At 54.2% G+C, this 14,646-nt stretch overlaps 1 protein-coding gene across 2 annotated transcripts in view; it reads left to right on the top strand.

The window, feature by feature from the left end:
- Positions 1-102: 102 nt before the first annotated feature.
- TLN1 (talin 1) overlaps positions 103-14,646 on the top strand; it is a 35,158-nt gene continuing 20,614 nt past the window's right edge. The window contains exons 1-17 of one of the 2 annotated variants that reach the window (XM_014875535.2): positions 103-170; positions 6,297-6,460; positions 8,692-8,789; positions 9,024-9,153; positions 9,384-9,536; positions 9,824-9,966; positions 10,340-10,467; positions 10,957-11,017; positions 11,308-11,412; positions 11,735-11,890; positions 12,129-12,230; positions 12,425-12,501; positions 12,659-12,839; positions 13,519-13,632; positions 13,958-14,066; positions 14,231-14,439; positions 14,545-14,643. In XM_014875535.2, the coding sequence (XP_014731021.1) occupies positions 6,331-6,460; positions 8,692-8,789; positions 9,024-9,153; positions 9,384-9,536; positions 9,824-9,966; positions 10,340-10,467; positions 10,957-11,017; positions 11,308-11,412; positions 11,735-11,890; positions 12,129-12,230; positions 12,425-12,501; positions 12,659-12,839; positions 13,519-13,632; positions 13,958-14,066; positions 14,231-14,439; positions 14,545-14,643 (1,995 nt within the window). In that variant the 5' untranslated portion in view covers positions 103-170; positions 6,297-6,330. Of the gene's footprint in view, positions 171-624; positions 765-6,296; positions 6,461-8,691; positions 8,790-9,023; positions 9,154-9,383; positions 9,537-9,823; positions 9,967-10,339; positions 10,468-10,956; positions 11,018-11,307; positions 11,413-11,734; positions 11,891-12,128; positions 12,231-12,424; positions 12,502-12,658; positions 12,840-13,518; positions 13,633-13,957; positions 14,067-14,230; positions 14,440-14,544; positions 14,644-14,646 lie in introns of those variants that run through there. The other variant, XM_088156502.1, reaches the window with a different exon arrangement.

The following is a 14,646-nucleotide window of genomic DNA, read 5'->3' as shown; positions in this document are numbered from 1 at the left end:
GTGGAGCGCAGCCCCGGGGCACCGTGCACAGCAGCGCCGTGCCACCCGGCGGCGCGCGGTGTCCCCGGCGCATGCGCGGCGGCGGGGGGGGGGGCGGGAAGCGGGCGGTGCCGCTCGCTCAGCTCCCCTCAGCGTCGCGGGGCCGCCGCGCTGCTCCTGCCCGCGCAAAGGTACGGGGACTGGGGACGGAGGACACACGGTGTCCCGGTAACCGGGGAGGGGGGCTGCGGAGTGGCGTCCTGCGGACCGTCAGTGCCCTCACTCTCGGGGGGCTGCCGGAAACGGATATCCCGGGGACCCTGCCTCCGCACCCCGCCCGGTAAATGGCGGGGAGGCAGAGTGGGAGCAGCTTCCCGGTTACCGGGGCTTTCCTGCTCCAGCCGGGGCTTGAACGCGGGTCTGCGGTGACCTAGGGGCTTCCGGGGTTTACTCAGACTTTGGGGCGTGCCCAGATCGCTCCTGGGGCCGCCGCCACCCGAGCACCGAAGCCCACTGGAGGCTCCGGGGCAGCACGGGCTGGCGCAACCACGTTATCCCCGGCCACGTTATTCCCAGCCCTGCCCTTGCTCTGCCCCACTAGGCCCGGGCCTGGAGTCCACCCTGGCCGGGCTCGGGCCAGCATCTCCACCTCGGGGGTCCCTGGGGATCGGACTGGACAAGCCTGGCCGTGGCCATCGGTCCGTGGACCGTGGGGCAACCTTTGGGGCAGACCCGGCGTCGCTTTTCTCCTGGCACCCGCCTACCCTGCCGGGACGTGGGGAAAAGTAAGTGGCAAGGGTGTCTGTGTCCTGCGGCGTGGATTTGGGTGGGGACTCGAGGGCACAACGCTTCCCATGAGCACACCGAAGCCAGGGAGGTCACCGGAACAGTTCCCACCAGGACAGACAGCGGGCCATAGGCCCCGGGATGGGGCGCTGGAGCGGTTCCCATGCAGGGTGGGACTGGCCCCAGCCGGGGAAGGCGTGGATCCCCACCATGTCTCGGCCGAAACAACTAACCAAGCAGGGGGAAACGCTGCCCCATCCTCTCTCTGCCTGTTCCTTGCCGAATCCTGCCCGAGTCCCTGCAAGCTCCCCATCCCTTTGAATCTGCCGGCAGGATGTCTACATGCTTTTGCCGTGGCTTCATCGCTGGCTGTTAGACCCATATTTGGTAGCGATAATTGTTTACTCCGTTCTCTCTCCCCGAGCCTTGCTTCTGAGAAGGGGAGGGCGCATATTTTTGGGGTCTTTAGTTTTGCCAAAACCTGTGAGTTGCCCAGTAAAGGGTTCAGATCACCTGCCTCTCCCCAGGTCATAGGATGAAACCCCCCAAGTGCTAAGTGCATCTATGATGGCTCATGGGGAGCACCACCTAAGCACTCAGTTTGCTTGCTGAATGGCAGCAGCAGGAATCTGATGCTTCCCAAAGTGACACATCCCATTAGATTTAGGAAAGGGGGAGTGTGAAGGCTGAGGAAAGGGGAAGAGGGTCCTGTGGGGTGTCCTTCTTTTCCGAACTGAGCTTTGCTGACTGCTGGGTGAAATGACCCCAAAATGCAGCCATGCTGTCTTTTTTCTTTCACATTTCTGCCTGTCTAGCAGCACAGTGTTGGGCAAGTTTCTTGTTGTGGGAAGCATGGGTGCCTGGATCAGGGTACCCAGTGCTTTCCAGAGGTTATGACAGCATCCACTGCACCTCAACCCCTCTCTTGGGGTCCTGCGTTAGAGAGCCAGCTTGCTGAGGATGCAGGAGAGGCTGTGACTGGAGTCCCACTGGCCCCCATGCCTGCCTTCATCATGGGCAATCTAGAGGTGCCATGATTTGTGCTCCATGCCTTTGGACGTCAGGGTATGCCCAGCAGGAGGAGACAGGATGTGAGATGTGTGCAAAACGTGGGCAGTTAATGGCCGGAGCTGCTGCAGCGCAGTGCATGTGAGCAGACAGGCAGGCTGCGTCTGTCATCCTCCAGACCAGCTGCCGAGCCCCTGCCCATTTCCCATGCAGAGCAGGGCTGCTCTCCCTGCAGGAGCGAGAAGATGCTCCTGTCCTAGCCGTGGATAACAGCGGAGTAGTCGCAGAGGTGCTGTGTCTGGCCTTGACAGCCACTCATGCTCCCCAGGAGCAAGTTCGGCCTTAGCTGGAAGAAACTGTCCTCCCATCTGACGTGGACATGCAGCTGGGAAAGAGGAACTGGGCTGAACAGTCTCAGCAGCGTGTGACACTAAACCAGCTGGGGCTGCTGGCTCAGCCTCCCCACTGGTGCAGGGCTGAGCCCTGTCTACCTCTGTGCCTGCTATACTGGTCCTGTACTGAGAACACCGGAGAACCCAGCCAGAACCTAGTCTAGCTTCTTCCCAGCTGTATTTTTGACGCAGTTGATGGTGCTGGAGTGCAGATGCCAGCCAAGCCACTGCTGCAGGCGTTGTCTTTTGGTGGCCTGGTGTCTTCCTAGCTGTGCAGGTGGCTGTACTGACTGGGCTGTGCCTTTGGAAAACACCAGTGCTGGGATGGTTTGCAGCTGATAAAACTTCCTGCAGCCAGCTCCTGGTCCAAGGGTGGTGGGGCCTTTCCCAGATGAAATTTGGTATTGCTATAATAAAAGAAGGAAAAAAGGAATACTCCGAAAGAGGATGGTAATGGAGTTTGGTTAAAAGAGAGCATAATAAAAATGGCAGAACTGTTGCATCTGGAGATTTGCAACTTGTTCTGGAAACTCTTCACAAGTGTTCCAACTGTCTGCAGTTGAATTTTGATTGATTTTTTTTTTGTTTTCTAAGACACAAACCCTCCCCTATAACCGTTACTGCAGCAGTGAACTCGTCTGACAAATTACAGCAATTCCATCACGTGACCAAAAACTCACTGTCAGTGGTCCCCAGCAATGCCGCGGTGTTTCCTTGAGCCACACGGTGCTGTCTGCCCACAGCCCACAGCCCTGCCTGCGCTGACCCTGCCCTCAGGCAGAGCCTGGAGGCCGCCACCACCACCATCTTGGTTTTGCTCACCTTGCGTGGGGTGAGATGCAGGAAACCACAACAGCTCCTGGGGGAAGTGGTGGGACCCCATCACGGTTACCCCCTCCCCCTCATCATCTTGGGATCAGCTCAGAAGCATGCCCGTGGTACAAAAAGGGTTGCACACAGCTTGCTATAAAATGCAGAAGTGTGGTAATCCGGCTGCTCTGGTGCCTTATCTTACTTTGCATACTGACAACATGATTGAGAATAGGTTTGACTGAGAATGGGTTTGCTTTCTCTGGAGGTGAGCCAGCAAAAATTTGGTGTGTGTTCATCGAGACTTGGTTTGTTTGGGTTTTTTGTTTTTTTCTTTCTAGGGGGACAGATTGAGTTTCACTGTCTTTTTCGGTTTTTTGTTCTGGTTTGCACTGCCAGGCTCCCACGCTGTCTCATTTGTTACATCTAGTCCAGCTTTTCTCTCTCCACATGGTTCCCAGAGAGGAGAGGTCTATAGGGGCTGAGCCCTGCATTGATACCCTCACACCATGCAGCAGATTTACAAACCTTGTGTATTAGTTGCCACGTTTTGCTGACAAACCTCACCCCAGTTTGAGGAGGTGTCCTTCTGCACCAGAGAATGTTTCTGCTCTAGACACTACTGTCAGGAAAGTTTAGCTGCTAGAGCCTGGATTTCTTCCATAGACTATGGAAGTTGAAGTGAACCATCTCGCTTTTCCCTGAGGTCTTCCTTGATGTCATCAGCATCTTCCCTGCTGAGCTCTTGTCATTTTTATGTTTGGGAGTGGGAAGGCTTGAGCAGTCTTCTTGTGGAGACTTGGGAAGCACAGTGACCCCTGTGAAGAGTGTGCTAAGGGGTGCCTCTGGTACAATTCCTGGGTTTGGGTGGCGTTGTGAGGGCAAGAAGAGGATGCAGAAATAGTGGCAGATATCCTGGCTGCTCTCAGTTCCTCTCTACTGTCCAATGTCCTCCACTCCTTCCTCCATGGTCTCTGACCTTGTCTTGTCAGTGGCATGTTCTCCTTTTCCTGCAGAGGGATGGCAAGCAGCTTTATGCTCAACTTGAGAATATTTTTAGATGTAGAGAAGTTGGCCTGGTGACCGCAGCAGCCCGCCCTGCATATAAAATACTTGGAAAACCCTTTCCATGACGGGGTGTTCCTCATTTGTTCAGCTCCAGAGCTTTGCCGGTGCTTCCGGATAGATGGCAATGGCACAAGCGGGTGCCTCTGCCACCTCCTTCCCTCTGCCGATGGGCTCCCTCAGTCCAGAGACGAAGTGCATTTCATTCCTCAGCAGCAGAGACAGTGGGGGCCACGGGCCTCCGCAGAAACATTGCAGAACGGCTCAGGAATGCAGAGCTGGAGCCGCTCCATGTGCTGGTGGAGGCGGCACGCTCCTTGGTCCCTGCCTCCCACCCTGCACCACCAGCGTGGCTTTATGGCTTTGCAGGAGCTGGGCCCCTGCCCTCAGACTTGCCCCTGGCCAAAACTGGACACACATCCTGCCCCTCGGCTGCTCAGGTCTGTGTTTGGGAGCAGCCTGCACTGGTGTACCCCCTCCCAGGGGTACTACAGCTGGCAGTGCCAGGTAGGGACGCACAGATTCACCAAGTGCCGCTGCGCTGCGAGGAAGGCTGCCAGCACATTTTCCCAAGAACCTTCCCAGGCCAGGCTGAGGATGCAAGATCAGCTTTCTCTGACAGCCATAATAGGAAGTCTGGTAGGAGCAGATCAATCTAAAAGAGAATAAGCAGATGTGCATCCCACCAGTGCTCTTGCATCCTCCCATCACTGGAGTTTAAGGACAAGGCAGCCTGGGTCAGCGGAACTGGGGACTCCCTCTGTATGAGCAGGCTCTCAGGGAGGGGAAAAGGCATGTCACTGCTGGAGGGCATTGTGTTGAGGCCAGACAGGGGCAGGGAATATTGAAAAGGGCATGGAGCAGTGGGACAGGAGCAGAGGAACTTGGTAGGGACCCTGAGGGATTTGGCAACTTGGGAAAATGCTGAAAGCTGTTTCACAGCAGGTAGACCTGAAGGAAAGGGCTCTTACAAGCTGCATCAGGCAAGTGGGGTACTTATGCACGACCTCCTTTTACTTCGGTTACTTCTTTCAGCTTTTACTCTGCAATACAAGTATGGGAGTTCTGATTATGTGTTATTGAGCTAGTGTTTTGGAGCTCTGTTGAGGGGTGCTTGCTCTGAAGCTGCTCTTTGCAATCCTTTAAGCCTGAAGTCTGCAACTACCTGAAAGGAGGTTGTAGTGAGATGGGGGCCAGTCTCTTCTGCCATGCCTGCAGTGAGAGGACAAGAGGAAATAGCTCTAAGCTGAGACAGTGAGGTTCAGATTAGATACCAGGAAAAAAAAATTTCACTGTTAAGGTGATGAGGCATTGGAATAGGTTGCCCAGGGAGGTGGTGGAGTCACCATCCCTGGAGGTGTTTAAGACGCATCGGGATCTGGTGCTGGGTGATATGATCTATGGGTGATTTATGGGTTACTGTGGTAGTGCTGCGTGGGTGGTTGGGCTGGGTCATCTTCCAACCCTGATGATTCTATGATTCTATTCTATGAAGCTGATCCTTCAAGCTGGACCCAGCTTGAGGCCTTTTTCAGATGGCATGGTGTGGTTCTTGTGTGCCCATGCAATGAGACCTGCCACAGGTGGTCCCTTGCCCTCCTGTGCATTGTCCTATGCCCTGAGTTGATGCTGTATCTGCTACTGTAGACCCCGATCTCATGAGCACTCCTTGGGTGTAAATGGTGCTTTTCCCAGCTAATTGTATGTAACGTGCGAATTCAATGCCTGGTGCCCTTATCTTGTGTCCCCGGCAGCTTCAGGCTTTTCCGTCCCTCTGTGCTCAGGCTGCCAGCTCAGCACCGTCTACTAGTGACATGACTAGGGGTCCTGATAGCTGGGGGAGGGCCCTGCCAGCTCTGGGTCAAACCTTGGTTTTCCTCTTGTGGCTTCTGTGTCATGGCAGGTTTAATTATAACCCCTTCCATCATCCTCTCAGAACTTATCTAGTGTGCTCCCTCATGCTCAGTTCCTCTCCCTGGCAGTATCTCTGTTGGGTACTAGCTGCTGTCACTCCTACAGGCAAGTAAAATTGGCTTTAGGACCTTAAGACAAGGAGGTAGGGGTCCCAATGCTGGTCTCTGGTTCCAGGGTCTGGAAAGTGGGACCTCTCACAGGCTCGCCAGCACAGGCTGCAGCCCTTGCTTGCCACTGGAAGCCAAGTCCTGGCTTTTAGGTGCTGCCGAAGGGGGAGGAACAAGCACACTGCACACTGGTGGGGTCAGCAGTCAGAGATCACCCATCTGTCTCCTCTGGCAGGTGACGCAGGAGTGGGGACAGCCCAGCCGCCACCATGGTTGCCCTCTCACTGAAGATCAGCATTGGCAATGTGGTGAAGACGATGCAGTTTGAGCCCTCCACCATGGTGTACGACGCTTGCCGGATGATCCGTGAGCGGGTGCCTGAGGCACAGATAGGACAGTGTAAGTCCATGGTGGGGCTGACTGCCGTGCCAGGGCTGCTGTGGCTTAGCTCCTGGCGCTTCACTAGTCTCCCTTTTCTTTTCTGTCTGTGCCTCTCTGGTTGTCACTTTCCCAGTGAAGTGGTGGGGCAGGGGGAGTGGGGTCAAAGTCCTCTTGCCTAGCTGACGTGAGGCTCTGAGCTTCTCAGACTTCCCTCCTTGACAGCCCAGAACATTTATGTGTTTAGAAGTTAGGAAACCACATTTGGAAGTGAAATAACTCTTTAAGCAATTTGAGTCTGCTGCCCTTTCTGTCTCTGCTCTTCTGTCCTACTTGCATTCATCACCACTAGCTAGGGCTACTTGGGTTTAAACAGTTGCAGGGGTCATAGCAAACATTAGTAAACCATTTGAGTTAATTTTTCCTTTCTTGGGATATATATAATACCCACTGGGTCTGTCTCCCTCTGGCAGCTCTCTGCCAGACCTGTGCTGGCGCTCCATTACCTTTCTAGGCTGCTTCTGCTCCAGTATTTTCTTGCTGCCGCTAGGCTCACAATTTAGCCTATGGCTCATGAGCTCATGATGTGACTCACGCCCACACGGATGTGGCCTGTCCCCATCATGGATGGGGGGGGTTGGTGCTCTGGGACACTGTCTCAGGGGCTCTCCTGAGTGCCTGCAACCCCCAAAAGCGGCTGTGCCACAGAGGAGAGGCAGCAAAATGGAGGTCAAGAGTCGTGGGAAGAGGAGGGGGAGTGCAGTGACATCTGGGAGCAGCACATTCCTTGAGGTTGAAAGGAAATGCCTTCTCACACCCTGCCCGGCTGGTCAGCAGTCCAGCAGACCATGGCTTTCAGCTTCAGCAAGGGACTGGATGTCTTTGGATATGCAGGGCTATAGTGGTGTTGGAAGGAGCATTGCATTTCCTGCTCCTGGGTGTGAGCCAGCCTGTTTATAAAAAAAGCAGCAAGGGGAAGGCCTTAAAGAGAACTTCTTATTCCTACGTTCCTTTTCAGTTGCTCACTGCCTTTCTTTTCCTATGTGTTCCTTGCAGCTCTTTCTTCTCTTTGCTCTCCTTATTCATGGTCACTCGGGCTCCTTTTTTGAGCTGCCTTGTTTTTTGATCACCTTTGGGCTGGGGGAGCTTCAGTGTAAGTTTCCAGCTCTGCTCTTGCTCTGTCTCAGGAAGTGCCTGTCCCCGCCCAGCCTGTGGATCTGGGGCAAGCTGCTCAGTTTTCAGAGCTTTGGATTTATCCTCTTGGAATTTGCTTTGAAAACAGTTTGGTTTTTTGTTGTTTTTTTTAAACTTCAAAAATAAGATGGCGAGCTTTCATGATTTTTCTGCTCCCTGTTCAGTAGGATTCTAACGGCAGTGTTAGCCAGGCTGGCGCAGGGCGGCTCAGGAATTTGTCCCTCCCCAAAGAAAGCTGCCAACAAGATGACGAGTTATAAACATAGCCAACCAAGACAGCCTGCGGCGCAGGATTGTTGCAGAGGTGGAGAAGGACCTTTCTAGGGCAAAGCCAGGCGTGGTCCTGGCCTCTTTCTACATGAAAATGGGCCTGTCCCTGTGGGTCTGAGCTGGGGAGCCACTGCCCAGGCTCCACAGCAGCCCTTTCACTCCACCCTGAGGGAGCAGGATTTGGTGAATGATATTTACTCATCACCTCTGAAACCTTGTAAGCCTTGAGCCCATTCTTCTTCAGTCTCCTCTTCTGCAAAAAGAGGAGTCCCAGCTCCCCTAGTCTTTCACATCAAGGTTCCATCATTCGAGTTATCTCTCTGTATCTTTTCAACCTGTACTGTGTCCTGAGGAGATGCAGACCCTACCACCAGAGAGTCTTTGAAGTGTGGATTGCCTAGATTTTATAGACCAGTTCCCAGCACCCTTCCTGGTGATCCCCAGCATTTTACTACCTTATTTTCACTACTACTACACATTGCACCGAAGATTTCAAAGAGCTGTCAGCCACAACTGCAAGCTCTTCCTTCTGTTGTCTCTGTCAGTTCCAAGTTCAATATTGCGTAGGCATGCCACAGATGATTTTTTCCATAGATAACTGTGGTAAAACCTCAGAGCTTGTGTGCCAGCTTTGTTGCCCACTTATTAGGTTTAGGCTCCAGCATTCACAGGGCTGCTGTGCTTCAAGCACTGGGCTGCACCACTGCATGTCCCTGGCCACAGAGTGGCATCGTGGTGGCCCTGTGCTGCTCAGGATTACCCTGTCAGAGACTTTATCTGTTTTTCAGCCAATGATTTTGGGCTCTTCCTCTCGGATGAAGACCCAAAGAAAGGGATCTGGCTGGAGGCTGGGAAGGCTCTGGACTACTACATGCTTCGCAATGGAGTAAGTATCCATTCCACATCCTTCTAGCTGCATCCTTTGCTCCGTTGTTGGATGTCTTGCTTACAGCGTGGAGATGGTATGGGTGCCTGCCGTGCTGCCTTGCATTGTGCCCTACAGCACACCCTGTCACCCCCACAGTTGCCCCTGGCAGGGGGGAGCTGTTGGCCTAATGGTGGGATGTGGGTGCCCTGCACTGGTGCCACTGCTAGTAGCTGTGCTCTACTGTGCCTGCAGGATACCATGGAGTACAAGAAGAAGCAGCGGCCCCTGAAGATCCGCATGCTGGATGGGACAGTGAAAACGGTGATGGTAGATGACTCCAAAACGGTCACGGACATGCTCATGACAATATGTGCCCGGATTGGTGAGGAGAGGGCAGAAACAGGAGGGAAGAAGGGAGGTGGGCAGAGAATGGCAGAATCTGACCGGCTTCTGCGGGATCAGCAGCAGCTCTGTAGCAGATGGCCTGGCAGCAGGGGTGTCTGAGGGGTGCATGACACTAGGGAGGGGACACTGCTCTGCACCCCAGCATCGCTCCATGCTCTGTGTTTGGCAGAACAGTCGTGCTGAGTTTGGTTCTCTGCTCTACTGCAGGCATCACCAACTATGATGAGTACTCACTTGTACGGGAGATCATGGAAGAGAAGAAGGAAGAGGTTACTGGCACCCTCAAGAAGGACAAGACCTTGCTGCGAGATGAGAAGAAGATGGAGAAGCTCAAGCAGAAATTGCACACAGATGATGAATGTAGGTGCCTGGATGTGCTGGGAATGGGGTCAGCCTGTGCCGATGGCCTTGGTGAAGGGGAGCAAGGACCCCTGTGAGGGGACAAGGGTGTGGAGAGGAGCATATGGATGAGGGAACATGTGCCCATACTCCCTAGAGTATCTCCTGCCTGGGGGCACAGGGCAGAAGGGTGAGAGCTGGGATGCATCTGGCAGACATCCATTTCTTGCTTGGCATAAGCAGCCCCAGGGCTGGGACCAGCTGTGCCTTGGTGCCTGTCCCTGCTCACACCCTGGCATTGTCTGCAGTGAACTGGCTGGATCACGGCCGGACCCTGCGGGAACAAGGCATCGATGACAATGAAACACTGCTGCTGCGGCGCAAGTTCTTCTACTCTGATCAGAACGTGGACTCAAGAGATCCTGTGCAGCTCAACCTGCTCTATGTGCAGGTACAGCTTCCCAAAGCACCCTGACAAGGCTGGTGGCTGTCAGAAGCCATGATGGGAGGGTACTTTGGGATACCTAGTTATGTCCTGTGTAAGAGCCAACACTGGCTGGCAATCCCAGCCCTATCCTCTGTGTACTCCAGAGCTCCCCAGGGAATCCCATGTCAGCTCTGTCTGGTAGGAACCATCCTGAAATCTTGCTGGTGTTCCTCTCGCAGACTTGATGCCTGTAGGGAAGAGCCTGGTCCTACATACTCCTGTTTTTCAGAACCACTTCTTTCAAGTCTATAAAACATGTCGTGCTTGATATGGAGGAGAGCAATGACAGGGCTGCATGGCTGCCCAGCCCACAATGATGTCTTCTGTTCCCACGCAGGCTCGTGATGACATCCTGAACGGTTCCCACCCTGTCTCCTTTGACAAAGCCTGTGAGTTTGCTGGCCACCAGTGCCAGATCCAGTTTGGGCCATACAACGAGCAGAAGCACAAGCCAGGCTTTCTGGAGTGAGTGTCCTCAGGAGCCCCTGGGCTTGTCTCGAGGCATCTGGAGCATCTTTGCAGCACCCAGTGCCGCACTGCCTTGTGGGGCCCTGGGGGGGTTTGGGTGCCTGTGGTGTAACCCCTCTCTTCCCAACAGCACAGTGCCCCAGTGTAGGGATCCACAGCAGCTTTGAGGAGTGCCAGCCCCCCATCCTGCTCCCTCTGGCAGCCCTACAGGGACATGCAGTCAGCAGTCCACCCTCTGGCCTGCCTTGATGCTGCACAAAGGGCTGCATTGTCAGCACCTTTACCCTGCTCTTAGCTACGGCAACTCCGAGGACAAGCTTTCATAGCTGTAGCAATCTCTCCCACATTCTTACTGCTTCCAAAAACCTCCAGCTTGTGCCCTGGCAGAGGCTTGTCTGGGGCTTTGGGTTGGACTTGTTCAAAGTCAAGGACAGACGCTGGCTTTGGGCTCTACTGCTAACAGCTCACTTGGCTGTCTTTTGGCAGACTCAAGGATTTCCTGCCCAAGGAGTACATCAAGCAGAAAGGAGAACGCAAGATCTTCTTGGTATGTGCAGTGGGGAGGTTGAGATCTGGAGTTTTTGTTCCTCCTCACTAAAGGTTGAGGCACTCCTGTCTAAGGAGGCTGAGGCACTCCTGTCTGAGGAGGCAGTACACAGCAGTCTGGTGGGTGAGAAATGGGAGCAGGAGCTGTGGGTAGACAAGGTAGTTCCTGAGGCTTCAGAGATCAGACCTAGGGCAGGGCATGCTGGTGGGGTGGGGACAGCCCAGGAGGACTGTGCAGTGGTGTCAAGGCAGGACTGAAGCTGGTGCAATGTTCTGTCTTTGCTGTTGCAGGCCCACAAGAACTGTGGGAACATGAGTGAGATCGAAGCCAAAGTTCGCTATGTGAAACTTGCTCGTTCCCTCAAGACCTACGGGGTCTCCTTCTTCTTGGTCAAGGTAGAGCAGCAGCCCCCCATGTCCATCTTCAGAGTCAGCAAAATTCTGCTTCTTCAGGATCCATCTGTTGTGTCTCCAGCTGCTTCCCCTCAGCCTATGTTGCTCCAGTATTTTCTGCGTCTCCCCTGTTGCATTTCCCTGTGCACTGCCTTCCTACTCCTTGGTTCATGCTTGTTCTCATTGTCAAGCTACACGTGATAATTGTCACTGCTAGAAAGTGTGGCCTTGCGGGTGTTCTGGTAGCTATGGCTGACCTCAAATATCTCTGCCTTGATGGATCCATCTTGGGGATAGCCCACAGCCTTTCTGTTGTGGCCCACAGGAGAAGATGAAGGGGAAGAACAAGCTGGTGCCACGGCTGCTAGGGATCACCAAGGAGTGCGTGATGCGCGTGGACGAGAAGACCAAGGAAGTGATTCAGGAGTGGAGTCTGACCAACATCAAGCGTTGGGCAGCCTCTCCCAAGAGCTTCACCCTGGTAGGAACCAGTGCCGGTCCCCCATGCCTCTTCCCCACTGGTGCCCCTGTAGGGAGGTTCCCTCACTCCAGTCCCTCTCTCAGCTGCTGCTCCATGGTGGCACAGCCTTGCCCTCCTCTGGTGCCTCTCCCAGTGCTTGCTTTGGAGGCTGGCACTTAGGTGCTTAGTGCATACCAGAGGAGCTCAGGATGGTCGTCAGTGCCCTGCTCTGGTTCTACCCTGTGCTGTGCTGTTGCAGGATTTTGGAGATTACCAGGATGGTTACTACTCAGTGCAGACGACAGAAGGGGAACAGATCGCCCAGCTGATTGCTGGATACATTGATATCATCCTCAAAAAGGTGAGGCTGTGCTAATAGCCCCCCTCCAGAGAAGCATACAGAATGTGCCTTCCAACTGCCTCCAAACAAGCTTTGGCAGATAGTACTGCTGGGAAAGCTGGAGGCAGGGCAGGAGGACTTTGTGACTGGTATGGTGCCTGGGCTGCAGGAGGAGGGGAGGGCTTGGGGGTATAATTTTCTCTTTCCGTTTTCAGAAAAAGAGCAAAGATCACTTTGGACTGGAGGGTGATGAGGAGTCCACTATGCTGGAAGACTCTGTGTCTCCAAAGAAGTAAGTCTTCCAGGAGCAAGGGCAGCTGCTAAACAGAAGCTGAATGGAGAGTTTGCTCCAGGGAAGCTTGCAGCACAGCAAGAAGAGCTGCCGCTCCCACAGAGCCTGGTGCCAGAACTGTAGCCATCCCTTTACCTGGTATTTCTCCCCATTTCAGGTCAACAGTTCTGCAGCAGCAGTTTAACCGTGTAGGCAAGGCGGAGCTGGGCTCTGTGGCCCTGCCGGCCATCATGCGGACAGGGGCTGGAGGGCCAGAAAACTTCCAGGTGGGCACAATGCCACAGCCTCAGCTGCAAATCACCAGTGGCCAGATGCACCGAGGACACATGCCTCCTCTGGTAAGCTCTCCTTTTGCTCACCATAGGGCACAAACTCTGAGAGGTGACTGTCAGGCTTGTATAGACCAATCTGTTTGGGTCCATGACCAAACATTGTCTTGCTGTGAAGAGCGGGGGCTTTGTGCCACTGGCCTTGTGTGCTTGCTGGCCTGGCTGAGCTGGCGTCCTCCTGCACCTTCTCTGCAAACTTGAGTTACACCCCAGCATTTTCACCCAGCTAGTGACTGCAGCCACTCATTCAGGTTGTGACTGGACAGCTCCACTACCGTCTTTGGTTTGCAGCAGAACCTAATGCCATGTTTTGGTGCCCCCATTTCCTGTGCAGCTGGAGAAGCACTTGGAAAAGGCCGTGAGGAAGCTGATTTCTTTTGACCCATGTAGCCTAAGGGACAGGGAGGACTTGATGTGAAAGCCTTGTGGCATCTCACAGCATCTTCTCCCCACTCCTCAAGAGCTGCTTAACTGTGAGATTTGATTGTAACCACGGGATGAGGCATTTTCCAGTGGGAGTTGCAGAGTGGAGACTCCTCTAAGTTTTTGCTAAGTGCACTCCATTTTGTGGAGACCTGCCTAGAGTGGTACCATCAGCAGCATGTTGCAGGGGAGCATTTGAGCCAAATATGTAATCCTAGCTTCCAAGCCTTTGCCGTATCTCACTCAGTCTGTCTCTGTGTTGCAGACCTCCGCCCAGCAAGCCCTGACCGGCACTATCAACTCCAGCATGCAGGCTGTGCATGCAGCCCAGGCCACGCTAGACGACTTCGAGACCTTGCCACCTCTTGGGCAGGATGCTGTGAGTGCTGGGTGAAAGTGGGATGCTGGAGGTGGACCTTGCTGGAAACTGGGCTGGGTGAGGCTGGCCACATTCCCAGAAGCGTTAGAAGCTTCTGGGAAGATCTGCTGCCTGAAAAGAGATGGGGTTGTATCCCACTCTGTGGGCAGACATGGAAGGGACACTTGGTCATGTTGTTTGGTCAGGGTAGACAAGAGAGTTTGGGTGGTTACAAGTATTCCCTCTCTTTTCCGTATATCCTCTTCCTTGCACTTCTCTGTGTGAGCATGTATGCAGCTACCCACCACTTCTGCCGCCTGATCCTGATCCTCTTCTCCCCATTCAGGCATCAAAAGCTTGGCGCAAAAACAAGATGGATGAGTCGAAGCATGAGATCCACTCCCAAGTGGATGCCATAACTGCTGGCACAGCCTCAGTCGTCAACCTCACTGCAGGTATATGGAGATTTGGAGTAGAGGGATGCCCCAGTTCAAGAAAACTCTTGGTCTCTCTTGTCTGGCTGAAAGACTCCTGTTCCCTGAAAGGAAAACCACATCAGCAACAGGTGTGGGGATGCACTTGAGCACATCCCATCCTGACTCCTCTCTTCCCTGTGCAGGGGATCCAGCAGACACAGACTACACTGCCGTTGGCTGCGCTGTCACCACCATCTCTTCCAACCTGACGGAGATGTCTAAGGGTGTGAAACTGCTGGCTGCACTGATGGAGGATGAGGGAGGGAACGGGCGGCAGCTTCTGCAGGCAGCCAAGAATCTGGCAAGCGCTGTCTCAGACCTACTGAAAACAGCACAGCCTGCCAGCGCTGAGGTGGGCAACTGGAGATGCTGTGGGACTGAGAGGAAGGGAGAAGCCAAGGGAAACCACTGAGTGAGGCTCGTGAGCCTGGTGTTGATTTTGTCTTGTTCCTTGCAGCCTCGCCAGAATCTCCTGCAGGCTGCTGGCCTAGTGGGACAAACCAGCGGGGAGCTGCTGCAGCAGATAGGGGAGAGTGATACTGACCCCCGGTTCCAGGTG

This window comes from Sturnus vulgaris, chromosome Z, assembly GCF_052056855.1.
Source record: "Sturnus vulgaris isolate bStuVul1 chromosome Z, bStuVul1.hap1, whole genome shotgun sequence".
Lineage (NCBI taxonomy): Eukaryota > Metazoa > Chordata > Aves > Passeriformes > Sturnidae > Sturnus > Sturnus vulgaris.
The sequence above is the reverse complement of the archived record's forward strand: the minus strand, read 5'-3'. Positions and strand labels throughout refer to the sequence as shown.